The following is a 27,229-nucleotide window of genomic DNA, read 5'->3' on the forward strand; positions in this document are numbered from 1 at the left end:
TAGTAAAATTAACTCAACCTAAATCCACACCCAATTTATTTTCTCCTTAGAACAAACTATCAGAGTCAGGAAACAGAACATTTGCTCCATTAACCTAGCCTAGATTATGTAATAAAATTCTTCGATGTAGCTCTTATGGGCTTTTGAGGCCTCAGCCAACAAACCTTACCACCTGGCTTCATTACATGTGGTTAAATAAGGACCACGTCTCCTGGGGGGTTCTGAAACATCTTTCTTTTTTTTCTCCCTTCTCTCCCTTTTTTCTTCTTAAGATTTCGGACAGATATTTATAATAAATCTTCAGAAATTTCAAGCAATCTTTCTGGATTTTAGTGTGGACTTTTGGATTCAGAATGACTGTTGTGGTTTTCCTAGCCAGTATTTTTTTAAGATTTTATTTATTTATTCATGAGAGGCAGAAACATAGGCAGAGGGAGAAGCAGGCTCTCTATGGGGAGCCCTGATGTGGAACTCGAACCCAGGATCCCAACCTGAGCCAAAGGCAGATGCTCAACCACTGAGCCACCCAGGTGCCCCTAGCCAGTGTTCTTGATCCTAGCCATGCATCAGAATCGTGTAAGCAGGGGATCCCTGGGTGGCGCAGCGGTTTAGCGCCTGCCTTTGGCCCAGGGCGCGATCCTGGAGACCCGGGATCGAGTCCCACGTCGGGCTCCCGGTGCATGGAGCCTGCTTCTCCCTCCTCCTGTGTCTCTGCCTCTCTCTCTCTCTCTCTGTGTGTGTGACTATCATAAATAAATAAAAATTGAAAAAAAAAAAAAAGAAAAAAAAAAGAAAAAAAAAAAAAAAAGAATCGTGTAAGCAGCTTTCTAAAAATCCCGGTTGCCTGGACATCACTCCCAGCTGCCAAATCACAATCTGAGGGGCGGTTCTGGGCATCTACATTGTTAAAGCTTTCAGTTTCTCTGATGTGGTGTCAGGGTTGCAAATCATTTGTTTTCATGCCACCTAACAGAGGGGCTGCTGTAAAAAGAATGCTTCTTTAAGTGGAAGCCTTAGCAAAGGTCTCCCTCAGTTAAAGGAAACCCAGAGAAAGCATGAATGTAAAGATTAAGGCAATTTTACATTTATATAGAAAATTAGGAAATAAAGCAAAACAGATTTTTAAAATCATAAAACATGTTTTGATTATTTTCATAATCTGACAAAAACAGATTCCCAAATCACTGGTCAAGGAAGAAGATCAATAATGAGATAAGCGTTGACAGGTTTTCTATAAGCTAGGATGGCATATAGGCTGGGAAACCCCACCTAAGGAAGCCAGTCTTGCAAATACCACCCCAGACGCCCACATCTCCAAAGAGATGAGAAGCTTCCAGAAAGCAGGCTCTCTGCTTTGCTTTTGTAGAATTCCCACAATGCCACAGACCTGATAATACTGCTTCATGTAAAAATCAGGCATAGATTAAGTATCTGCTTAATTAATTTCATTATTAATACTATTGTTATATTATTAACAATATAGTTACCTTTAAGTCACCACTGGCTTCTGCCATCCAAGTGGAATATAATAATAAATAAACGAAATGAGCATAAATTATCTATTTATGACAAACTGAATTACCAGTAGGTCTTAACTAATACTTCACAAAACTATTCCTAAAACGTCAGATTAGGAAAACAGGAGGACCAATTTTCTTGAGTAAAAATCCTAAGACAGGTGGTGTAACTCTGGCCCTTTACACGTTACACTGGAATTTTTCCCGGATTTAGGAGCTCTCCAAACATGCCACACCAAGTATATCTTCCCAAGGCCCCCCACCTTGACTTCCTTGATCTTCTCCAACAAATGCTATACCTGGACAATCTGCCTGGTACATTATCCTAGGGAAGTCAAAGAGCCCTTTACAAATTAAGGATTTCTAAAAACACCACTTCCTTCATCGGAGCATCTTACTCTGTCTGAACATGGAAGTACTAAGTAAGGCTACCTTCTCTGAACTTCAGCTCAATTACGTAACATCTTCTGATTTTTCCCCGCTCTCTTCTGACCTACTCATAAATATGATATGCCTCTTCAGGCACTTGTTTTATATCTATTTCAGCATGTGGATATTCAGGTCACCAATGAACATGTATAGTGTCCACTAAACGTAAAAGGAACACAAATATGAATACTAGCCCACGCTTCTAGTGGCTTCTAGTCAAGTAAATAAACGGCAATTTAAATGATGAGCATTCTAGAAAAGCTTATTAAAATGTAAACTCTGACATTTAAATGTGCCAGTTGGCACAGATAAGCATTTTCACCCTCAAAGATGTTTAAGAGTGGGGAGGCGGTGCCTGGGTGGCTATGCCTGTTAGGCGTCTGCCTTGGGCTCAGGTCATGATCCCAGGATCATGGGATCAGCCCCACAAGGGGCTCCCTGCTCAGCAGGAAGCCTGCTTCTCCCTCTCCTCTGCCATTCCCCGCCTCCCCCAACCTGGCTTGTGCTCTCTGGCTCTCTCTAGCCCTCTGTCAAATAAATAAATAAAATATTTTTCAAAACATATTTTTAAAGTATAAGGTACACTGTCAGAAGGCTATATAAATTGGTACTGCTTTTTTATTCTCAGCTTTGTTGTGATACAATTCACAAAAATGTGAGATAGGGGCAGCCTGGGTGGCTCAGCGGTTTAGCACCACCTTGGGGGGGCGGGGGCTGATCCTGGAGACCGGAGATCGAGTCCCACACTGGGCTCCCTGCAGGGAGCCTGCTTCTCCCTCTGCCTGTGTCTCTGCCTCTCTCTCTGTCTCTCATGAATAAATAAATAAAATCTTAAAAAAAAATTAAGATAATTAAAAGTGGTTCAGCTTTTGATAGCTATTATAAATTCAAAATCAGATTTTTGTCACAGTTCTTTAAATTCTTTAAATTATTTTACTTGACTATGTGCCCCCGAAAACGCATACACAAAATGTTAATGGAATGCAGTTTATAACAGTAACCTCAATGCTCACCAAGAAGTTAATGGTTAAATAAGCCATGTAAATCCACCCAGGGTAACACTACTTGGCAGTTAAAAATAGAGGCAGGGGCACCTCTACGGAAAGAACACTAGGGGCGAGAGGGGTCGTAAAATAAAAGTGGCTCTTCAGGGTTTTTTTTTTTTTCTTTTTTTCTAATCGTTCCATACCTTTTATAAGTCTTTGTGTCTCTTTCAGTATAACACCCACCCTGACCAACCCATTTAAAATTACAATCCCCTAGCACATTCCCTGTACTTTCCACCCCGTTTCTCCCCATTGCTCCTATTCCATGGTAACAAACCACATAATTTACTGATTTAGGAAAGCTGTTGCTTGTTTATCTGCTCCCATCAAAATGCAAGAGCCACAGGCACAGGGATTTCATGTTTTTTTTCCTCACTGATGAATCCCCAAAACCTACTAAAACAGTACGCAGAGTATGCCTGTGTGTGTGTGTGTGTGTGTGTGTGTGTGTGTGTGTGTTTATTTGTTGCCTATTTACATAGCCAACAGTTGTAATTCTTTTTGTAATAGATAAATATTTTTTTGCCTCACAAAAAGTGAACTTAGGTGGTTGGCAGGTCAGGGAGCTACTTTAATTAAAAGCTGAAAGGACAGACGAACCATCATTGTAGCTGCTCTTAACACAGCTCAGGATATTGAAATGCCAGCCCTGAAAAACAAACAAAACTAGGGGGAAGAAAAGGAAAAAGAAAACAAAGCAAAAAACTGCCCTGAGGAGCTATGCAATAGCAGGTGGGGCTGATTATTCCTAAAATTTCGTCAGTGTTTACGTTCGAAGACATTAACCCTTTCACAAAAATAAGGCTATCTATGTTTCCTTAATTATAAACCAGCATGGGAATAGACATGCACCTCTGGGAAATCAAATGAGTTGAGATACAGTGAAGAGCCTAAGACAAATCCCACCCGAGAAGGTCAATAGTGATGATAATTAACTGCCAGCATGCTGTTACTCTTTCCTGTTTATGCAGAAAATACTCTTGCCAAAAAGATGCCGTTCATATCCAAATAACAGATCAGTTAGCAGAGCAATTTCAACAAGCACATAGAAAGATACTGTCAGAATAAACTTAAATCCTCAAGAGGAAAGACCCACACCCATCAATGTCTGTACCAGGTGAGGCAGGATTCAGTGAATACATTCCAATAAAGACATCCTGTAGTGAACCAATACGAATGCTTTCTGCATCATGCTGCTACCTGAATCCCATTATTTTGTTCTCTAAGTAGGATGGACACTTTTAGTGAGAGACACTCTAGGAAGTAGATGAAAAAACTCTGACTCTGCACTTCACTGAAAGTAAAATTGGAAAGTGGGCAGGAAGAGGGCAGAGATCAGGATACCTGGCTAAGATCATTCTAAAGACCAGCACATGTGTGTAGCCGCTGGGTCCTACTTGTGGAGCTCATCACCACCATTTGTAACAGAGAGGGACCACTTCCTTGATGAAACATATTTTATGTATAAAATGAAAAGGTTAATTCTTGTGAGAAACACAGGAAGAAAGAGGAACTGAAGGACCGTTAATAATGGGAGGCAGGCCGACTGAACAATCCCTAGGGAAGGCCTATGGGTGGGAAAGGAAAGATGAAGAGACCAGAAGGAGGGCGGAGTAACAGAAACAGTGGCTCCTGGCTCCAATGCGCTCTTCTCAGAAGGTCCAGTTGGCTACTGCCCCTTAGTGTGGAATGGAAGATTTACTTCACTTCATCAAAAAGAAATGTCTGCTAATTAAAAAAAAAAAATTGGGATGGATATCATTTTGTAACCCAAAGTCTTCTGTTTTCTTAATGAGAATTTGCAAGGCACACATTAATTGCTAGGTCTATAAAATATTTGGAACTGTTTAAATATATTCAAATTTTCTCTAAAATAATTAGCAAGGCTTTTGAACTATAGTCATCATTAGTATTAGGATAATTAACCAGATGGAAGAAATAAAGTTAATCAAAAGATGACCAGTTCTCAAAGGGAAGCTAAGGAGTGTTCCTTGCCTACAAAATTACCCAGGAGACGGTAAAGCCAAGACCAACAGAGTCAATGTGAAGTTTCTAACCTTTTTATTTTATTTTTTTTGTTTTTTTTTTGTTTTTCTAACCATTTTATATCTGCCGTATTGTACTAAGAATCTAGAAGAGATTTTGCCTGTACACCTACTGTGTTTTCTAAATGACAGTAATATGAAGAATTGAGATCAATCGAGTACTAAGTTGAGCACCCAGCGAGCGCTTTATGTGCATAACTGTGGTAAACCTCACAGCAACTTAAAAGTAGTGTGATCATCACCATCTGACAAGAGAAGGAAACTGAGGCTCAGAGAATAAAATCATCCGTCCCAATTTATAAAGCCCAAAAGTAACTCAGACAGAATCAGGACCTGCAAGTCTACATGCCTTTTCTCTTCTGCTACTCCATGAGAATAAAATTTTGAAGTCTCTTCCCCAAATGGATCACACTCTGACATCACAAGGGGCAGTGGAGGGGAGTCGGGGGGGGGGTCAGTTGGTCCAAATATTTAAAAATAAATAACCACCACTCACCTCTGGATTTTCTTCTTTTACTCTTCGTGACTGTAAAACAATTGCATATCCATTAATACACTCACACACCAGTAAAACAAGAAAACGTGCGCAGGTTAGCTCACCATCATCGAGGTCACCTACCTTTTCTTGAGAAAAGGCTGCCTTCCCTTCTTCACTTTTCTCATCCATCTCGTCGTCACTCCACTCCCAGTCACCGTCCTCGGTTTTATGAAGGTGACCACTCGACCCAGGAACTCTTCTCACCTGAATCAAAACACACCCGCCCAACTCTTCACTAGTTGAACACAAACAGCGCTCGTTGGCACTGCTACGTGGATTACACAGCACACGCCTATCCTGAAAATACCCTGACTGGTTAGGAATTCGGGGATAGCAGTTAGTACCCAAAAAGACCACACGGCTCGCAAACTCCCACACGCTTCCTCTTTCTAAAGATACGATATTCCTGAAATGCATTACTACACACATGAACAAAATATTTTGGAAGAACACCACGCACATCAGGCATCGGGATCAAACCCATCTTTCACTTTTGCTTCAGTTAACGTCAACACTTCATTAATTACTACACATGAAAGGCCATGTGGTCGGCTTCAAGACTGCCTAAGGAAATGCAAGCGAGCAACAGACTGCTGACAGAGGGAAGGCAGGGGCATCAGGCAGCCTAATGAAGCATACAAGTCTAGGGGTGTATCAGCGATCTAAAACCTACGTCAGAAAAAAAAAAAAAAAAAGCAAACACCCTTCAGTGGCCACCTTGCTCTTTTTCAGAACCTGACATCGCACTTCTTTTCCTAGGATTCTGCTTAAATTACTTGAGCAAAACAAAACAGCATCAGACTATTCTTAACCCACCTTGTAACACTTGAGAGACTTGGAGGATTGCTAGAAACACAGCAAGATAATCAGCAGCTATGCCAGATAATCTGAACAGATTATATCAGTCTTCCTCGAGGATTTCAAAGTTTCTTTGAACTAAGATAGAGATGTGATTCAGGGGTATGCTTTCCAAATGCCTGGTATGGTTGGAAAAGCAAAACTTTTAAAAGGAAAGGCCTGTAACCAAAGTAATTCGCCTTAAAAAAAAAAAATGGACTTCGACGTAATTAAATCAATGTAGCAGATGAACATGTGAACATAACGGCCAATGATCCACTGATTCAGAGAAACTTCAAGGGGAAAGAGACCTTGGAGACTGTCTAGTCTGACCCCCTCATTTTACAGATGAGGAAATGAAGGCCCAGAATGTGACTGAGATCATTCGGCTCTAAGGACAAAATTAAGGCAAGAAAAAAGGCCTTCCAATTCCCATTCAAATGTAAGACCTACACCATTAATGATCACTGTAAAACTGAAGTTGTATAAAAACATCCTGTGAAGATTTGGGAAGACTACAGAGTGAAGAAAACACTATTTTCCATAATAGAAACTAGTTATATCATGGGAGCTTCATTAATCCTGAGGGAAGTACCAAGGCCTTAAGGGTAAAGTAAGTATTTATACACGTGTTCAGTCAGAGTCCATTCACAATCAATGCAGGCTCGGGGTTGGGCTTGACTTACAGACATTATCATGTGAAACCTGTAAAACCAAGCCTGACCACTTGGTCTAGAAGATCTGAGCTCCAACAGGGAAAGTTAAAAAATAAAAAGTTCTTTTTCATAACTGCAAACAGTTATGCTCAGTTAAAAAAAAAAAAAAAAGAAAAAAAAGCTTCTCTCCACTCCAAAAAAAACCAATTCACCTTTGAAACAACCCCTTCTGTGCTTGACATAAGATATTTTTTCCATTTACATTTTTTGAATCATTGGAAAAGACCTAATGATAGTGATTTTAATGTGCTAACAGATGCTGGCAAAGTAACGTAGGGAAAAAATGCTGAAATGCACTTCAAGACTTTCAGAACAGGCTGCTCTTTAAAACTACAAAGAAACGGAGAGAGAAAGAGAAATTTTTTTTTTTTTTAAAGTTTTGAGAGAAGAGCAAGAGTGCACACACACAAGCAGAAGGGGTAGAGGGAGGGGAGAGAGAATCCCAAGCGGACTCTGAGTGCAGAGCCCAACAGAGGGCTGGATCCCACCACCCTGAGGTCACAGATGAGCAGAAACCCAGGGCTGGGGCGCTCAATGAACTGGGCCACCCAGGTGCCCCTAGGGAAAATAATTTTCTGTTGACAAATACGATAAAATTATTTTCCTAACAATACCAATCAGGATGATAGCAACATGGAGGGGAAAACATCTGTATTCGTGACTATAGCAAAAGAGGGAAATCTGTTTAATGACTGCATTAGAAGAATTTAAAGCCACATCTATTATAAAACATACTTTCAACTAAGAGGTGAGAAAACAAGGAAAATTATACATCAGAAACAGAACTCTACCTTTACTGAAACCACAAAAAACAAGCATGGTTGACGAATTAGTATTCAGTACTAACAAAGAGATCACACCAAGGAAATTCTCTCACAACAGAGATAGTGCAGCTTCACACCCTAAAATTTCATTTATGCCCTTTTTCCTCTCTCTGTTTACAAGATCTGCCAGTTTTGTTTCTACAAGCAGGAGCCAACCACAGACAATAAAACGGCCACCTTCTATTTTATTTTAGAACCCTGGCTGTCTCCCTCCTAGTTTTATTTGCTGGAGGAGACAAAGATAAAGCAAAATGTCTAAGATTATAGCCTCAGACACTGAAAGAAATGGTGGCTTGGGCCTTTAAGTAATAAATACTGAACAAATAAATGTAGAAATTAAGACGAAAACATTATAAAATCTATGTAGCAGAAAATACTGGTATAGGAGCAGCGGGAATAAGAATACAGATCTGTTAAGAGCATCCTCTCGCTTCACTGGAAGGAAAAGAACTTGCAGCATAATCTGAAACCCCGGTTTCATGGTATATTTATAGGACACTGACCTCCACAGAAAAGACCAGAAAGCAATTCCACAAAGGTACATCCTTGCAGGGACTCCAGGGAACAACTTCAACCTTCCAGAGCCAAAGCAACTAAGTTTCACATAGTTTAACAAATGGGCTTGTTATTTAGGAACTAATGAGTATTTTCCAAAATAAAAAATTTGGTGTGTGTGTGGTGGGGGAGCAGCCCGGGTGGCTCAGCGGTTTAGCACTGCCTTCAGCCCAGGGCCCAGACCCAGGATTGAGTCCCACGTCGGGCTCCCTGCATGGAGCCTGCTTCTCCCTCTGCCTGTGTGTCTGCCTCTCTCTCTCTCTGCATGAATAAATAAAAACCTTAAAAAAAATTTTTTTTTCCAAAAAAAGACGTGTGAAGGCTTCTGTCCTTCCCCATCTCCTGCAATGACAAGGATGGGAGTTACGGTGGCACTGCTTTCACTGTTAAACAAATTAATCACTTAGTAAAGCCAAGAGGTGGTAGTTGGGGGTTAAAAAAAAAAAAAAGAATGCAATGCTTCTCAGAGAAATGAGCTCAGTCATAAGCCCACAAATTCCTCAGGTCCAACAGTGAGATTAGACAAGGTTTTACCTATAACACTTATTCCCAAGACTGGGAGTAAAATATAGTTGAGCAGTTCTACTGATACGTCATGCCTCTGAAAAGAGTTATTTTTCTTTCCCTTTCTTGAAACCCTGTCTTTATGAAAATCCATTTTTTAAAAGATTTTATTTATTCATGAGAAGCGCAGAGAGAGAGGCAGAGCCACAGGCAGAGGGAGAAGCAGGCTCCCTGTGGGAAGCTTGATGTGGGACTCGATCCCAGGACCCCAGGACCATGACCTGAGCTGAAGGTAGACGCTCAACCGCTGAGCCGCCCAGGCACCCCTGAAAAATCCATTAAAAAAAAATGAACCAAAGTTCTGATTCCCACCAGAAAAGAAGTCAGGTTCAGACAGAAACCGCGTGGCTCCTGGGCTACTTCTGGTGGCCACAGGGTCCCACGTGGGAGGCAGAGCTGGATTGCAGCAGCCTGCAACAGGGAATGGCAGCAACAAGGGGAAGTCACTGGAGCAGTCTGACCAGTGTTCCCAGCCGTGTCCCTCTGAACAGGAGCTTTGGATAAACAATCAGGACCCAGGGTCTCTATAACCTCTCCCGTGGCCACCTGGCCTCTGACACAGAACAGCAAAGAAGGTATGAAGGACAGATGAAGACCGTCAGCAGATAAGGTATCAAGACACGGTGCTGAACAGGTTAGAAATTAAAGTGGGTTTCTCTAACGGAGGATGAATGTGACCCAAAGAAAACCCAAAATTTAGCAGCGTTTGTCCAATCCTGCCCTGCCTGGCCCCTCTTCCCAGGGCCCCTGCCAGCTGCTTCCACTGCTACATTAACTTCTCCCTGGAGGGGAGATTTCAGCGTCTCCTTGGAATGATTTCTCCACCAGTGGGAAACCTGCACTCCACTTCTCCTCCACCTGTTGAACATACAGCCTCACCACAGCCTGAACCTGAGTGATCCCAACACGGTAGAAAGCAGTCCCCAGTAACCTTTCCCTTATCAGGAATCCTACTGACTGGAAGTATTAAAAATGTTTGTAATTAATTGCTGTTTACAATGTCTTTGAGGTGCTGAGAAGTCATCAAAAATAAAATTAGAGGCACCTGAGTAGCTCGGTCGGTTAAACATCTGACTCTTGATTTCAGCTCAGGATCTCAGGGGCATGGGATCGAGCCGCCCGTGGAGCTCTGATGTGGCACAGAGTCTGCTTGTCCCTCTCCCTCTCCTCCTCCCTCCCTGCTTGTGTTCTCTATCTCTAAAATAAATTAAATCTTTTAAAAAATAAAATTAGACTAAGGTTTCAGCAGTAGATATTTTACTGCCCCCCCCCATACTCTGATGGAGGTGTCCTATGACCTGACACCTCCATCCCACACCTACTACCTGGCCTCACTGTGCTCTCTGGCCCTCGGCCCTCCCCTGCCTCTTCCGCCAGCCCCTCCAGGCTTCACACCTATCTTATAGGGTCTGGAGCTCACAGCTGACTTCGCTGATGCCGCACTTATTGTACTCCACCCCCAACCCCCTTCCTGGACCAGTCACACGTGGGAGGAAGGCCGGGAGTGGGGCTCAGTCCAAATACCCATCCTTCGTTCCTGAGTGAATGGGGACTAGCGATGCTGCCCGGTGCCACTACAGAGGGCGGCTGGCCACTCCTAGGTGGGGTATCAGTCCTGCCACGACCCTGCCACTCAAGGCCTGGTCCCTGGACCACCGGCAACAGCATCACCGGGGAGCTTATTAGAGATGCTGGATCTTGGGCCCCGCTCCAAACCCACCAAGTCAGAATATTCCTTTTAGCAAGAGCTTCAGGTGATTCCTACCGTCTTCCCGGATGGAGAAGCGCCGTGCTGATGGCTTCCCGGGAGCCCTTCCCTCTCCCCAGGCCGGAACACCAGCCGTTATTTATATCAGGTAGGACTGTGCTCCGAGCACTTTAACCCCCTAACTGACCTCATCTTCAGGGCAGCCTCGTGAGCCGAGAGCCCTCCTACTCCCCGTTCTTCGGAGGGAAGGCTCCGGTGCAGGGAGTGAGACACCTGGCCCCAGCCACGCAGCGGGGGAAGCAGGGCCTGACCCCAGCTTTGCAGAGCCGGGCTCTGCGGCTGCGGCTCCCAGGGGTCCTCTCGAACTGCCCCACCGGCCACCTGAGCGCCAAGGCCCTCCAGCCTGTACCCAGCCCTTCTCCACGATTCCACTCCGTTCCTTCACGCTCCCCCCACCCCCAGCCGTGGCCTCCTTCCCTTCCGTGCGTGGGAAAGTGGATCCCTGCTCCTCGGGAAGCCCAGGCCTCCTGCGTGCGTGCTCCTCGTGGATCTCCACACTCGCTCACTGCCCCCAGACCCTCCGGCCAGGCCCTGCTCCTCTACACCCCCCAGGAACACATTCAAAACTCTCCTGCCTCTCCCCCAAGGACCGTGACTTCACACCTGCGTCAGGCAGGGCTCCTCCCTGGTGCCCCAGTGCTCCCCTGTAGCCACAGCCGACTCCGCCCCGCTGCTCCTTGCTCTGTGCCCTCGAGGGGGCACGGCCTCCCCGCCCTCATCTAAGCTGATGACCCCGGAAACGTCGTCCCTCGGTCTTGTCGTCGAAGTGTTCTCGGGGGTAAGAACGTCCCCTCGATCTCCAGGGAGCCATGGAGCTCCCAGCAGCTGATGAGAGTCCGCCGGTAACATTTCAGAAAGTTTGCAAGACAATCGACTTGGCACTGGTCACGTAAAATTGGCTCCCGAGGGGTATTTACACAACGGCTACTGGAAAATAGTACAAATTAGGATTTGCACCCTCCCCAGCTTCACTGCCGAAATGTTGTCCGTGTCTACAGCACACCACAGGTGGTAAGCCTCATCTTAGGGGAAGGTTATAAAACATGACCAAGACATTTCATGTGAGCTTAGTAGTCATTCCTGGGAATAGCTATTTTACAACGGCAAATATCTCCATTCTACACCCAGGCCTCTTAAGTTTCATTTTTAAAAACAACACATCTTTAAAATACACACATTGATTTTTATATACCAAACTCATGCCAACCGAGGTAAAGGTAAGGGAGGCAACTATCTTCATATTACTCAGACTGACACAGCTTGGGATAATATTTATTATAAAAGCGTCATAAGGAAACACAGTGCTCTATTTTTTTTTTAAACACAAAAGTGAGAAGAGTAACCTCTGAAAAATCATGTCAGGCAATGCAAACATTTGATCCATGATGATTGATGCCAATACTGCAAGCCAAGAGACTAAATAATATTGTTTCATACAAAGTAAGAAAGGAAAACAAGTGATGTATTTACAAATAAAAATGTTTTGTATAATGTGTTATTTAACATAGCTACATACATATGTTTTATCTGTAGATTTTTTTTTATTTCATCTATGTCCCTAAGTGTTCAATATGTTCAAAGGCACCTGAACCCTTGTTTTTCTAATCTTTAGATCTGGAAAATAAAGCATTCCCTTATTTTCAAGTCACCTTTACAATTAGGAATGTCTGATAAATCCTGTAGACAGGATCAAGAATTTCACACCTGATTGCTTTTCTGTAAAGCGGAAATATACATCCTTGCCAGTTAAAGCATGGAATGAAGTTCTCAAACTTCTGTAAATACTAATATGACAGTAGATCGATAGTAAACACAGATGTCATTGAAAAATCATTCACTTTGTTTATAACGATTTGGAACCTTCATTATTTGATAGAATGTGAGAAAAGTAACATGTGAAAGATAGAAAAGTACTGGTCTACTTTACATTTCTGTTTGCACATTCTAACCCCAGAGCAGTAATAGATAAATGTATTATTTCTACTAAGCATCTCGCTCTAGAAATTGTGTGTAGAAACTATCTGCATGTAGCAGTCACTAGATTGTGGTGGCTTCATAAGGCCCATGTTTCCTATAAATTGTTTCAAATACAAAGAATTTAAAATAAAAATTCCATTTTGAGTTAAAATGAAATAGCGCTTCTGAAATTCCTTTCCCTTCCCCCTCCCCATCGCTTTGGCCAAGGGGCACAGTCATATAAAGTTCTTAACATGATGTCTGGCATATAACACACGCTCAAGACGTGACAGGTGTGGTATCACTAACAGATTTCATCTTTCTCACAACCCAAATCTATCCAATGTTCTATTCTACAAATTATACTTCCTCCACTGCCATTGGGCTTGACCAGGTCCTTCCTTCAATTTTTTTTTTTTTTTTTTTATTTCCAGTTGGTTTTGTTGTCTTTCCTGTTAAAACAAGTTGCTTATCAACCTCCTGGCCACTAACCTCCTATTTTATCCTTCATATTGCCACTAGTCACACATTAGCGCTCTCTCAAAGATACTGACAAGAGTTCACTACTGCCTATAGAACGAGTCCAGATTCCTAAATATTCAAGTCTCTCCATACCCAAGCTCTAAAAGACCCTTCCAAGACTTCTTTCCCACCATGTCCTTTAAGACACCCCACAATCCAGTTACACAAGAATTACATACTTGCAGGACTCCACCGTCTTACATGTCATTACATACATACCCTGGCCTGATCTGCCCTTCTACGTTCTCTTATTCCTTTCTTCGAATCCAAGGAGCTTTAGCCAATTCTCTCCAAGTGGTATTTGTGCCCACAACTTTATATTGTCCTACTCTGGGATGCCTGGGTGGCTCAGTGGTTGAGCATCTGCCTTTGGCCCAGGGCGTGATCCCAGGGTCCTGGGATCGAGTCCCACACCAGGCTCCCTGCTTAAAGCCCGCCTCTCCCTCTGTCTGTGTCTCTCATGAATAAATAAACTTAAAAAATATATATATATTGTCCTACTCTGTACTACATCCAGTGGACGACATACCAAACTTTGTACTCCTTCAGGACAGAGACCCAGCCTTAGCCCTTTTCTTTTTTAAAGCATCACTAATGTATTCATTCAGTCAGCAAAGTTTTATTCAATACCTCCTTAGATGGCAAGCTCGAGACAAAAGATAAACTGTATAAAACTCTACACCATAGAGTAGTCCACGATCCAGACAGGTGGACAGACATTTAAAGCCAATGATGTCAATAAAATGTGCCTGCCCCAAGAAAGATACGAGCACCGTGGGGCTGCAGAAGAGAGGATGGTGTCTGCTGAGGGATGGCACAGAGACCTGTTGGTGAAGGCGAGTTAAGAGCTCACCAAACAGAGAAGCAGAGACCTCTCTCTACCTGGAGAAAGGTAAGAACTTACCGAGGTCTCCCCACTCATGTGATGTGGCTGGGTCATGAAGTCCTGGGGCCTAGGGGTTGGCTTTAAGGAAATGGCTAAGAATTAAAGCTGGAAAAATTGTGTGAAGAACCCGTATAGTAGGAGCGGCAAATCCGAAGGCCTAGAGAAGGCAGGCGGGGAAGGGAAGGCGGACCCAGTGAGGCCTGGTGGTCTGGAGAGGACCCGTCCCACCTAAAGGGAGCGCCCGGCATCAGCGGAATGCTGCTGAGGGAAGCAGCCCCCGTGCAGCCAGATCTTTGAATTCTTCCAGAGAAGCAGATAATTTGGATTTTTAGGTGAAAGCTCTTGATTTTTTAAAATGTTAACAAGTATGTCAAGTAAAAAAAAAAAAAAAAAAAAAAATTCCCCTGCACAGCCTAAAAGCGATGTGTCTGTGGGATAAATTTGGCCTGTGCGTCTGCACCCTCTGTTGAACAGCAAGTCAGAGGGCTTGGAATTCACGCGATGGAAAAACACAGCAGGCTTTCAAGTGGGCACGGGGGAGGCAGAATGATCAAATCTGGACTCCTGAGAGCGGAGCAGGAGAGGGACTGGGACGGGAGGGTGACCAAGGCCAAAAAGAAAATAATATCATTAATTGTTCCGGCCCCTAGTGGCAGGCAACGAATCCCCGTGAGAGTGAGTGACTTCAGGCCCTGGTTGGGGGTGGGGGGGTGCCCTGCTCAGCCTCCTTGGTGGCCTGGCCCCGGCACAGGTGCTTCTGCAAACGCTCAAGGACCCGGAGTCACAATGAGCCCTTCCCATATTCCTGATGCACAAAAAAAGGTGCAAGATCATGAAAAGTCTGCTGTTTTAGGAAGGCTGTCAGTGAGGGGTCAGAGGAATGTGAGGACAGTGTTACTGGAAGCTAGAGGGCGAGAGGACCCCGCTCTATAGGGACAGGGTTTGGCAATGCTGCTGTCTACGGTAACGTGGGAAATGGAAACGTCCCTAATGAAGTCAGTGATCTAGCTAAGGAGATTTCCAGGCAGCACACTTAAAGTGACACCTGGCTTCTGCTCGCAGCCTGATAAAATGTGAGCAGAGAGATGAGCTAAGGAACACACTGGTACATATGAAACCGTTCCTCACTCCCAGCCTCTCCTGATGTCAAGCAATTCTCACAGTAAGAAATGGTTTCCCAGCAAGGATCAAATCCAGAGTGTGACTGCCTGACACTTTGTTGAGACAAACAGACCTAAGGCCTTCTAAGGATCTAACAAGAGCGTACCTTACAGAAACTCCGCACTAAATAACAAGGATTCTGAGAACCTTATGGGGGTTGTCCCTCAGCAGTCTCAGAGGGACTCCAAGGCAGACAACGCATCTTTGGGTCTTCTTGGCTCTTGCCATGAACCCATCAAGATTCACAGGACCCACAGGACCCATAATTGTACTATGAAATTATTACCAAGTTAGACTAAAAGAAACAGAGATTACAAAATGAGAAGAGCCTTCAGATCCCCAAAATTTATGGGCAGAAAGCAGTCTGAGGCTTCTTAGCTGCAAATGCTAACTTCTCTTATGAAAAAGGAAGGATGGGGATCCCTGGGTGGCTCAGTGGTTGAGCGTCTTTTGGTCCAGGGCGTGATCCTGGAGACCCAGGATCAAGTCCCATGTCGGGCTCCCTGCATGGAGACTGCTTCTCCCTCTGCCTGTGTCTCTGCCTCTCTCTCTCTCTCTCTGTCTCTCATGAATAGATAAATAAAATCATAAAAAAAGAAAAAGGAAGGCTGACTTAAAGAGCAGAACCAAGAGCTCACAGACTGGAACCAAGAGTCACAGAGAACAGGAGGACAGAAACTGGTAATCTGGACCTGGCCAATCAATCCTAGTATCGCTGTGGGACCTGTGTGTCTCTGATTCTTCCCCTCTGGGGCAGGCCTTTCAAATGCCTGTCCTCCTACTGTGTTTTGGGTGTGTCTTTGGCAGAGAACAGAGAACAGTCCTCAAGGAGCTACACCCAAGAAAACTGGCCCTGAGGAGCCTTATTTGTTTACCTAGACCCAATTCAGATGACCAGCTCCTTGACTTTGAACCTGAGCCTGAAGCCATGATGGGCAGAGGCTTCCGAGGGTCTTGGAAATGCTAGAGCATATCTGCTTGTAGGAGAGATGTGAATTACTGCAGCCAGGGGGCAGACCATGCGGAATGGTTTTTTCCAAAAATGCCCATAATAATAGCTTCTGCCCCCACGTATTCTCCCAGAATCTTGTCATTCCACTAACAATTGTGATGGAGTTCAGTACCCTCCAATTAAATCTGAGTGGGTTTGTACCTCACCTGTAGCCAACAGAACTAAGCGATGTGGCTTCCAGGGCCAAGTTGGGAAAAGTGATGCAACTTCCCTCTTGCTCACTGGAATACTTGCAGCTGATGCCTTTGGCCATCACGTAGGCAGTCTGAGTGCTGTGGGGCCTCCATGCTGTCAGGCAGCCCAGATTGGCCTCATGAGGCGAACACCTGACTCTCTGATTGCAGCTACATGAGACCAGAAACCAGCCTGCTAAGGCTCTCCTGAAGCGCTGACCCATAGAAACTGCATTAAACGGCTGTTGTTGTCTTAAGCTACCAAATTTAGGGTGATTTGTTACACAGCAATGGATAATCAGAATACAGATGGTGACAAGGTAATTTATTTAATTTTCATTTTTGTAAACTTACAAATTTTTGAAGATTAGTAGGTCATATTTGATACCCCTTACTGGGACAGATAACAGACTCTGCTGTACTTTGCTTCTCGGTCTGTGCTTTTGGACTCTGGACATTCTGGGCCTCTGCACACTCGGATTTAAATTCATACTTACAAATTTTTTCCATCAGACCATGTTATTACTCATTAAAACACCAAAAAGAAAAAAGTCCTTTTCCATTAATCATAGATAAGTAGCTACAGCTAAATCTTGGACCTTTTTGCCAGTGACTCACATTAACATTTTTTTTGACCTCTTGGAATTCAATGCTTATCTAGTACTGCTAAAATTTGGCATCCCCTTTTTCTAGAATGTAAAAGGACAGAATAAAGGAATGAGGATATTGAAATGTTCCACAGGCAATTAGAAAAAGTTCTAGAGAAACAAAGACTTTAATAATTCAATAATAACAAATTCAAAACACTGGGTTAGTTGGTGAAGGACACACTTGTAGCAACTTTCTTACAATGCTTTAACATTTTCTAATGTGAAAAGAATCAAATTTGATAAATGTTGCTCTTCAGATAATGATAATGGAATTTTGTAACTTCGGACATTCAACATGAAAGGGCAATGTCTTGAAAGAGAATGTTCTGGAAGCTGGGAGGGAGCTATTCTGAGGAATGAGCACAAAACACAGAGAAGCAATTAGATTTTTTTTAGTCTGTGTTAGTCCTATCAAACCTCCAATATGGCATTTCCCCAAGTCAGGGCGACAAAGAACAATGACAATCACTAGGAGCCAGGAAAGCAGCATCCAATTTTGCAACTATTGTCTTTGAGAATTAAGCTCCTGCTGGAATGGGTGCCAAGCTGATCTGTAACTTTAGCTAATAAAGAAAACAATGGGAATGTTCTGTCCTGGTAAGACAAATAACACAGATGAGAAAATACACTTCATGTAAAACCAAAGGGGGGTAAAAAGAGAAAATAAATGTCTGGCACTGGAGCAGAGGCAAGGCTGCTCGGGACACAGCGGTAAGTTACTAAAGTTAACTTCATTGCAGGAGGGGTGGGAATGAGAAAGGAGAGCCGGTGGCCAACTGACCGTAGCTCCAGGCAGGCAGCGTAACTGACCACTAGAAGCAGAAGAATTCTAACAAGCAACAGAGAATCACTGTCATGGCCAATTTTAAGCGTCAGCTTGTCGAGGCGACAGTCCACAGCTATTCAATCAAATGCTAACCTAGGCACAGCTGTGAAGGCATTTAGCAGATATGATTAAAATCCATAATTGACCTCATACAAGGGAAATTCTCTTTGATAATCTAGGTGGGCTTTGATAATCCACTGAAAGGCCTTCAGAGCTGAGCTGAGGCTCCTCTGAAGAAGAAATTCCACTTGTCCGGAACAGCTTCCGCCAGGCCTGAAACTCGGGGTGTGCCCTTCTTGATGGCCTGCCCCACGGACACCTAGCTTGCCTCACCTGCCCCTCTAATCACTAAAGCCACGTCCTCGCAGGAAATCTCTTTACTTGTCTCCTACTGGTTCTGTTTCTCTGCTTGAAGCCTACCTCACACACACACTAAATCCAGCAGCCTACTGGTCCTGAAAAACAAAAGACAAGTTAGCTGGCAGGACAGCATAACCCATAACAGCATCCACTGATTTTTGGTACCGGAATAGGTTAATGTCTCCAAGTGAAATAAAACGAGTTGAACCAAAGGACAGTAAAATGAAGAATAACTAATGATACAAACTACTATAACTTAATACTGACTAGACTCCTGCCTCATAAAAAAACACCCAACGTAAAGATTAGGGTCTAGTTACTGGTTAAACATCCTCTGTGTTAGCTCTGAGCACTACAATCAACACCACCATCTTGGAGATGTCCTGGCAACAATTACATCTGCGTAGGGAAGACATCCAAATGGGTTGAGGTTTTATAGATTCAGTACCTCTTACAGAGAATGTAATGCACAGAATGGTTGTAATATTACAATTTCACAAAGACATCTGGTTTTTAACATATGCACATTCATACAAATATTTTAGGCTAACTTTCAGATGTCAGTACCAAAGAGTTCCTTCATAAAAATGATTACTAACTGCCCTAAAGATACATTTTAGCTATTACTCAGCTTATAATTCCTACTTCTATGTCAGCACCGGGTTCTCTGAAAAAGCAGGTCCCCGCATAGGCGATTTGCAATGTGCTCTCTATTGCCAAAAACCAGGTCCCGTCACATATGGCTCTTCGCTGTGAAAACCAAAGGATGACAAAGAGCTGGTATCCCTGCTGGCCAGCAGCAGAGCCTTACAGTTTCAGCTTATCACAGCATGAAGCTCTCATGGAATCATGTTTATTCTCTTTGGTTGTAAAATCGACACAACATCTGTTTTACGGAATAGTATGCAGCTAATAATAAGTATCGAATAGATCATCAAAATAGACAAAGTGGAAAAAGCTAGCAGGGAACCAAAACTGTTTGTCACTGTTCAGTGTAAAAGGAAGGAAGGTACAGGGGTGCCTGGGTGGGTCAGTTGGTCAAGTGTCCAACTCTTGGTTTTGGCTCAGGTCACGATCTCAGGGCCGTGGGATCGAGCCCCTCAGTGGGCTTGTGCTCAGCGGTGAGTCTGCTTGTCCCTCTCCCTTTGCTCCCCTCCCTGCTCATGCACGCTCTCTCTAATTAATAAATAAAATCCTTTGAAAAGGGATTTAGGGGGGATCCCTGGGTAGCTCAGCGGTTTAGCGCCTGGCCTTTGGCCCAGGGCGCGATCCTGGAGTCCCGGGATCGAGTCCCATGTCAGGCTCCCAGCATGAAGCCTGCTTCTCCCTCTGCCTGTGTCTCTGCCTCGCGCTCTCTCTCTCTCTCTCTCTCTCTCTCTCACAAATAAATAAATCTTTAAAAAAAAAAAAAGAAAAGGGATTTAGGAAAAAGTAAGAGATACACATACACATTTCTAGGTACATCTGTACATGCACAGAGCATTTCTGAAAGAGTTAACAGGACTTAGTGATGGCTTCTAGGTTGAGAGGGGGACTTTTTTCTGCTAACTGGTATACCTTAAGAACCCCAAATCCCTCTCTCCCTCTCTAGTTCTGAACTAATTTAGAAATACGACCAATAAGCAGAGAGAGGACAAAACATTGCCCTTATTCCTTATGAAGGTGACACCTGAGAATGTGGCTTAAACGCTGAGCCAGCCGCCTTCCCTGACAAACTGACCCTGGATTCAGACAAGACTTACCTATCTGATGGGCAGCAAGGATGACCAGCGTATTCCTCCCGCACACAGCAGGACCACACTGACCTCCCCGAGCACCTCTCTCTGTGAGCTGGCCAGGAGAAAGGGAGGGGAAGGGGCAGGGCCAGGCAGTTGACTGCACCCTCCAAACTCACCAATCAGTAAGTCACTGGGCAGAGAGGCCAAGAAAACTTCGAGAAAGGAATATAGGCAGTGAAGAAGAAAGACCTATTCCCTCCGCCTGTCACCCAAGGTATACTTTGGCATCATTTGAGTTTTTATCATTATTCTGTGTGATGCTGTCAGTCAAAACCCAAATATTTAGAAATGAAAGCTGTCCTTGAAGATTTTCAAACAACACTGCAGTGTATAACACAGAAAGTAAGGGTAACCACTTTCTACTTCTAAACCATGTTCAAAGATTGTGACTTTTCCCAGGATGGAAGGAAGTGATGAAAAGACGAGTTGATTAACAAATTAAAAAAAGAAGGAGGGGGTAGGGGAGGAGGAGAAGGAGGAGAGAAAGAAAAAAAAAAACCTTCTGAAACTTTGATATGACAATGGGGTCAGAAAAAGAACATCAACTTATATACATCTGCATTTATTACAGTAACTGTGACAATTTAAGATTTCCAACATTTTTAATAGTTGATTTCTATGCAACAGAATCTTGAATGAAGACTCACCATCACAATAAACCATTGGCCTCGTCAGTGAACTGCTCACCAGATTTTTTAACTCATAGGAAATGTAAAGATAGGAGTTTGTGCTTACTGATGCTCTGCCTTTATATTTCTCTCCGCTGGGTAGATGAGTGGAGTTTGTGTTGTTCTAGATTATGTCTACAGAAAAATGGATTCTGTTGCTTTTCTTCATCTGATGTTTGCTACAAAATTCCAAAGATACTGAGAAAATGTTCCAGCATTTAAGGAAAGAGCTTGGAAAACACACGCCCTGGGGGTCACACACAGTTAAATCTGTCTTTATAATTTTATTTAGAGTACCTTCTATTTATACATACGATGAATGAATAAATAACATTTTTCTGCTGAAAAGAAGAGCTTTGCCAAAGCAAACCTTGTGCCAGGAGAGAACTTCTCCACATCCTTCTCCAGCCATTCCCCATTGAGAGGGATGTCAGGGGCTGGAGACACAGCATTACAGAGTTGCAGAAGGGACATGAGGGGAAAGGCAAGTTAAGACCCTATTACTTTCTGAAGCCCTTTCCACTCCTCATGTCTGGGCAATCCCCAGATCTAGAACATAACTGGACTTTGCAGCATTGAACAAAAACCTTGCTCTGTGAACCAGCACCCAATGCAGACTACTAGTGCATTAACAGATACTTAAGCAGTGTTAGTTGGATAAATACATCACCCTAGGCTGGAACATACAGACACAGGAAAGTTCTGGACCGAGCTACTTCAACCAGCAACCCCAAGCATTTTTTCATATCCTCAGACAACTACTACCCTTTGCCATCACAGACCTTGTCATTGTGGTGACGTGGCAAACAGCATACAGGGAAGCTAACAGGCTTACTTTACTCTACCTCTTTACGCAAAACAACAGCTGGTGTCAAGAAAACTCTAGGCCATCCTCTAAGCATCTGAAAATCCTGAGAGGAAAGGCAGAGTTCCAAATGCCAAATAACACCAAAGCTGATGATCAAAATGGACGGGCCCATCTGCCTCTGAGACGACCCGTTAATATCCTACCATGCTGGGAATAATTCAAAGAAGCAAACAAGTCCATGTTGGTTCGCTGAAATCATGTTTCCTTTATAACCGACTCATTTTGCTATCCCACTGTCTGCAAAAGGTAGAAACTTCAGATGGATTTTAGTTGGAAAAACACACACAAAACTGACTTACCCTTGGGTTTGAAAGAGTAAAAGGTCTCATTCCAGCACAAGTTTGAACCGCTAAGAAGAGCCAATGATTACATTATAGGATCTCTATGCAGAAACATGCCTCATATTTAAATTTCTACTCTCTCCCATTCCATCCGTTTTTATTTTTTATTTTTCAAAGATTTTATTTATCTAAGAGGAGAGAGCATGGGCAGGGAGGAGAGGGAGAAGCAGACTCTCCACTGAGCAAGGAGCCCAACGCAGGGCTCGATCCCAGGACCCTGTGATCATGACCTGAGCAGAAGGCACTTAAATGACTGAGCCACTTACCCGCCCCCCCACCCTGTCTCTTTTTATAGATCATTCTACCCACGCTGGCGTCCCAAGTCTCACTCGTTCAAAAGTCGCAAAAGGTATGGGGACAAGGAATCCCCTATATGGTCATTTCCACAGGAGGCTCAAGCCTCCGAGGAGGATGAGACAGGAACTGCCCCGACCACTGCCCACACCGTGGGCTACAGCATTATCATCATAGAGACACGATCCAGCCGTGCTGCTGTCTTCCCGGATTCGTGGGCCAGGGTGGCAGAAAGAGTATCACCCCATGTGCAGAAAGAGCAGCACACATGCCGCAGAGGTGCCAGAAACAGGTGAGAAACAGACCTTCGACTCCCTCCCGTTCTGGCCTATTACATTTTACTATATTTACTTTCACTGAGGCTTTATTTCAGTGGAACCGCTCCTACATGTGTGTAAGGTGAGAATAGTAAAATGAACCTTATTTACCCACCTCTGACAATTATCAACATTTTGCCATTGAGATCTCGATACCTCCACTCTCGTTGCTTCCGTATTTTTCAAGCAACTCTTAGTTGTATCATTTTACCTGCCTCAGCACACTATCTCACACATAAGGACATTTTGAAACATGATCATGGTATCATTTTCACAAATAACAAAATCATCAATAATTCCTGAGTAGAATTTAGTATCAGTCTATGTTCAAGCTTGTCCCACTGTTGCAAAAATGCCTTTTCAGTTTGTTTTTCCAAAACAGGATCTAAAAAGACCCACGTGGAACCCACACTCTTAAGTCTGTAACAGTTTTTAGGGCCTGTCCTAAGAAGCTGGCCATCACACGCGCTGCAGCAAGCTCTGCTCCAGATGCCACTTTTTTCAACTAAAAGGACAGTGTAAGAGCTTCAATATTTTCCCATTCCTTACAGGAAACACCCACCTCCACAGGGATAACACTCGCGTCCTTCATATCACTGGGAAAATTAATTCTCAGTAATAAATAAAAGCTAGGATGAAGGCTCCAGTGTAAAAATGGCTCCAGACAGGAGTTTTATTTCTGGCGTAATGCCTCAACTCTGCTTGCATTCAATCCTGAAAGGGGCCATAAATTCTATTTTTGTTAGTTCATTTAGTACTAAAAAGAGATTGCCAGAGCAGCAAAATAAGTAACATAGATTTCCCTGTAAAAGATCCTGAAAAATCATATATTCTAATCATGTAGTTTCCAAACAAAGACAATATCAACCACTGGTTTTAAAAAGAAACCAAGAAATGAAACGGTTGGACATTCTCATGGGGCTTTTTTTTTTTTTTTTTAAACATCAAAGCTCCCGAGTCCTTGGTAAGGGACGGGAGAGAGCAAGTGTAGACACATAAATGAGCTTCACAAGTAATTCAAGTCTCACTGTAGAGTCTGATCCTCTTCTTCTGAGAATCTAATCTTCTCATCACATCTGCTAATCAGTAGAAAACTCAGTATATTTGAGTGCCATCATTTTTTTTGCTTTGTTTTTGTTTTTTGTTTTTTGCCTAATCGTAACAAGAATCCAACGGCTAATAACTTGTTAATAGCTAAGAACTAAAAGGCAAAACGGATCATGAGTTCTTGAGTCAAGAGACCATGTATGTGTAGCCTGCACACCCCTAGGATATCTTGCACACACCCTGGTCTCAGCTATCACTCTTGTGTTAAGGACGTCCATGTTTCTCCCTCCAGGCCACACCCTCCTGTGATGTGCAGACGTGTGTGTTGATCTATCCTACAACTCCCTTTGGGATGAGGGGTCCCACAAGTGCATCAAGATCAACACATTCAAACCATCCGGTATCTGCCCCAGTAGAACGTTTCTTCCTACCTTCCAAAGTCTCTACGTCAGAAAGCAAGTCAACCTAAGCTTTTCCCAAAATCTTCGTATCCCTTGCTATCCCCTCAACCTCCCATCCCCTGGAAAACCTTTCCAAATCTAAGTCATGTCAACTCTGCTTCCTAAATATCTTTTCTACCTGTTCTCTGGCTGCTTTGCCTGGGGTCCCTACCTGTCCTCTCCCGGACTGAACATCGGCCTATACCCGCCTGGCTGCCGCTTCCAGTCTCGTCCCTCTAAACCCCACTTCTGCCAAGGAGGCCGTTGTAAAAGCAAACTAGATCATTACACATCTCTGCTTAAATTCTTATCACAGTTCCCCCAGAGCTTTTAGGAAAAACAAACAAACAAAAAAAGCTAAACTCCTTATCAGGACACATAAGACATTTTTGGTCCCTGGTCCTGCCCACTCCTCCAGCCTCACCTCTATCTTCCCTCTACTTCAATCATACAAACAACTGCTCTTCCAATACATTTCCACGTATTGCCCCTGCTGGTCCCCCCACTCGAGATAAGCACCCTTGCTTTCTGGAGAAGAAGGATGATTGCTACATATTCCATGCAGGACAACTAAAGCACATGTCCTTGAGGAAGCTCTCGTCCACCTCAGCCTCTGCCCTCCTCTACCTGCATCCAGGGTTCTGCACCGTTTCACCACAGTATCTCTCCTGCTTGAATACTGTCTCCTGACCAAGTCCTCTCCTAGTCTGTGGAGCCTCCACCCCCAAGTCATCCAGGCTCAAATCCATCCTGTCAACTTTCATTCTTCTCTTAGGTTACTCACAGAAAGAGATGGAGTCTTCTCTCTGCAGCCCTACCACAGTCCTGGAACTTGATACATGAACAGAATCCCATGACGCGCCTACCTCACTCCTCTTTTTCTTCTTCCGCACTGAGCTTTTGAATATACATGAGTCTCTACTGACCTTGAAAACCTTCTCACATCCTGAGCTATGAAAGTGTCTTCCTGCCCTTTACCATCAAACTTTGAACAATTACCCATTTCTCCTTCCTCATTATCTCGTTACTCATTAAATCTGCCTGTCCAGCTTCTCCCCTTACTATTAAAACTGAGCTAAATCCAATGTCCTTTTAGAAGACCTCACTGTCCTTACCCCCTGCAAAATTCAGAATTGCTGACCACCTCCACTGCCCTGGTTCCTGTGACAGCATTTCTCCTTCCCGTCTAACAGCTCTCTCCATCCCCCACCTGGCCCGTAACTGTTCCCGCAGGACTTCCCTATCCTCTTTGTAATGTCCTCCTTGGCAAGCTGATCCAGTCACATGGTGTCCACAATCACCACCATGGAGAAAACTGCTAAACAGACCTCTCTTCAGGCACAGTCTCTCCTGAGCTACACATTTCCTTCAGTCAATAGGACACTTTCAAATGGAGGTCCCAGTGGAACTTCAAACTCAAATAGATGCCAACAAACGTGACATCTATCTTCCACCCTTGAAGAGACTCCCACAACCATCCTCCTGTCCCTATGGCCTCAAATGCTTTCTGCTGCCTCCGCTCCCTTCTGTACCTTTCCCTTCCACATCTAGTCACTCACCTGGCTCTTTCAAGTCCAGCCTTCAACACTATGTACTTGTGTTCTTTCCTTCCCTACACCTTTGCCACAATCCTACCTCTGACACTCAGGATCTCATGCCTACATGTTTTTAACAGCTCTGCCAGCCCATGTCTCCTCCTTCACACTGCCCCCTACTCTCCACCACTTCCAACCCAATGATTCCAGCAGCTTCCCTCCTGACATAGTACCCATCATTGGCTCCCCATAGCTTACAGCACCATGTCCCAAACCCCTGGCTTATGATTTTCACATTCTGGATTCAATCCAGCTTTAGGATCTCATTCCCTCCTGGTTCTTGTCAGTCAGGCTTTACCCTTGCCCAGAAAGATGGCTGATCATATATCTTACTTCTGTCATTTGTTAAATTTCCAGGCCCTGCTCAGGACCCACCGAGGCAAAAGTTCCAAGGGCTCTCCGGGACAAGCTCAATGTCAAAAAAAGGAAGGAGTTTTCAGGAGCAGGTTGGGGGGTGGGTAGGGAGAAAACTAAAGAAACAGCCTAAAATTAGCCGATTTAATTATCTAAATTAATTTTTCACCTACTACACTGACAGCTACCTCTGAAACCAAATAATGGCCCTGCAGTAAGAGAAAGAGGGGAAAAAATGCTCAAATCCCCACTATTGTCAGAAACCTTTACTGAGATTACTAGCTACTCAGGGTAGCTCTCTTCCTTTAGTCACCAAACTTCCTCAAAAATCACCCACTAACCCTTCTATTAACAGATGCCTACAAGACGAAGGGTGTGCTTTCCTTGTCCTTGTCAAAAGACAATTCACTAATCATGTTCACAATGAAACAAAATCAATTTAGATCTGGGACTAAAGATCTTATGTCAATAGGTGTTACTTTCCCAAGAGAAATAACTGAAGCAGAAATATTAATCTTTACATGTCCATTGCATTTTGAGCATTAATTATTAGTATCTACTTAATTGCTAAATAATGGGTTTTATAGTTCAGGGTCAGATAGTTTTCTGTTTTTTACACCATACACAAAAGGAGATGTCTTTTAATCTAACTGTATTACAACACGTTTGAAACCTTATTGGTTGAGATTTTTGCAATATAAAATGGATTAACGTTTATTATTGAAAATTTAGGAAATTAAGAAAACAACAAGGATGAGGTGAGACTGCTTCCACAAGGTGACCCTGTAACAGAGAGGTTACCAACACAAGGGCTTTTGCATCAGGCAGAGAGGACCCAAGTTACAACCTGACCACTCAGTAGATGTCATTACTTATCCCAGGTCTCGGCCTCTTCACCCGTCACCCTGACTGGTAATATCTACCCTGTTGGGTTATTATAAGGACAAATGAGATAATATGAGTAAACATTTAGTCCACTGCCCAAAACTTAGTTTGTGTTCAAAAATGTTGGTTTGTATTGACTTCTACTCTAGAAAAACTGAAACGTAGGTATGTCCTCAGCTTCAAGAACTCTGAGAGAGTGAACTACTGTGGACTATACCCAAATGCATGGAGTTTAAGACCTACCTATTTCCTTAGAA

At 43.6% G+C, this 27,229-nt stretch overlaps 1 protein-coding gene across 10 annotated transcripts in view; it reads right to left on the minus strand.

Annotated features, from left to right (window-relative positions):
- Positions 1–27,229, minus strand: part of STK39 (serine/threonine kinase 39) — a 323,493-nt gene that overhangs the window by 118,027 nt on the left and 178,237 nt on the right. For 9 of the 10 annotated variants that reach the window (XM_049106329.1, XM_049106336.1, XM_049106335.1 and 6 more), the window contains exons 11-12: positions 5,657–5,779; positions 5,534–5,563 (exon numbers count right to left, since the gene is read on the minus strand). In XM_049106329.1, coding sequence (XP_048962286.1) covers positions 5,534–5,563; positions 5,657–5,779 — 153 coding nt within the window. The remainder of the gene's footprint in view (positions 1–5,533; positions 5,564–5,656; positions 5,780–27,229) is intronic. The other variant, XM_049106330.1, reaches the window with a different exon arrangement.

Source organism: Canis lupus, chromosome 36 (assembly GCF_003254725.2).
Source record: "Canis lupus dingo isolate Sandy chromosome 36, ASM325472v2, whole genome shotgun sequence".
NCBI lineage: Eukaryota > Metazoa > Chordata > Mammalia > Carnivora > Canidae > Canis > Canis lupus.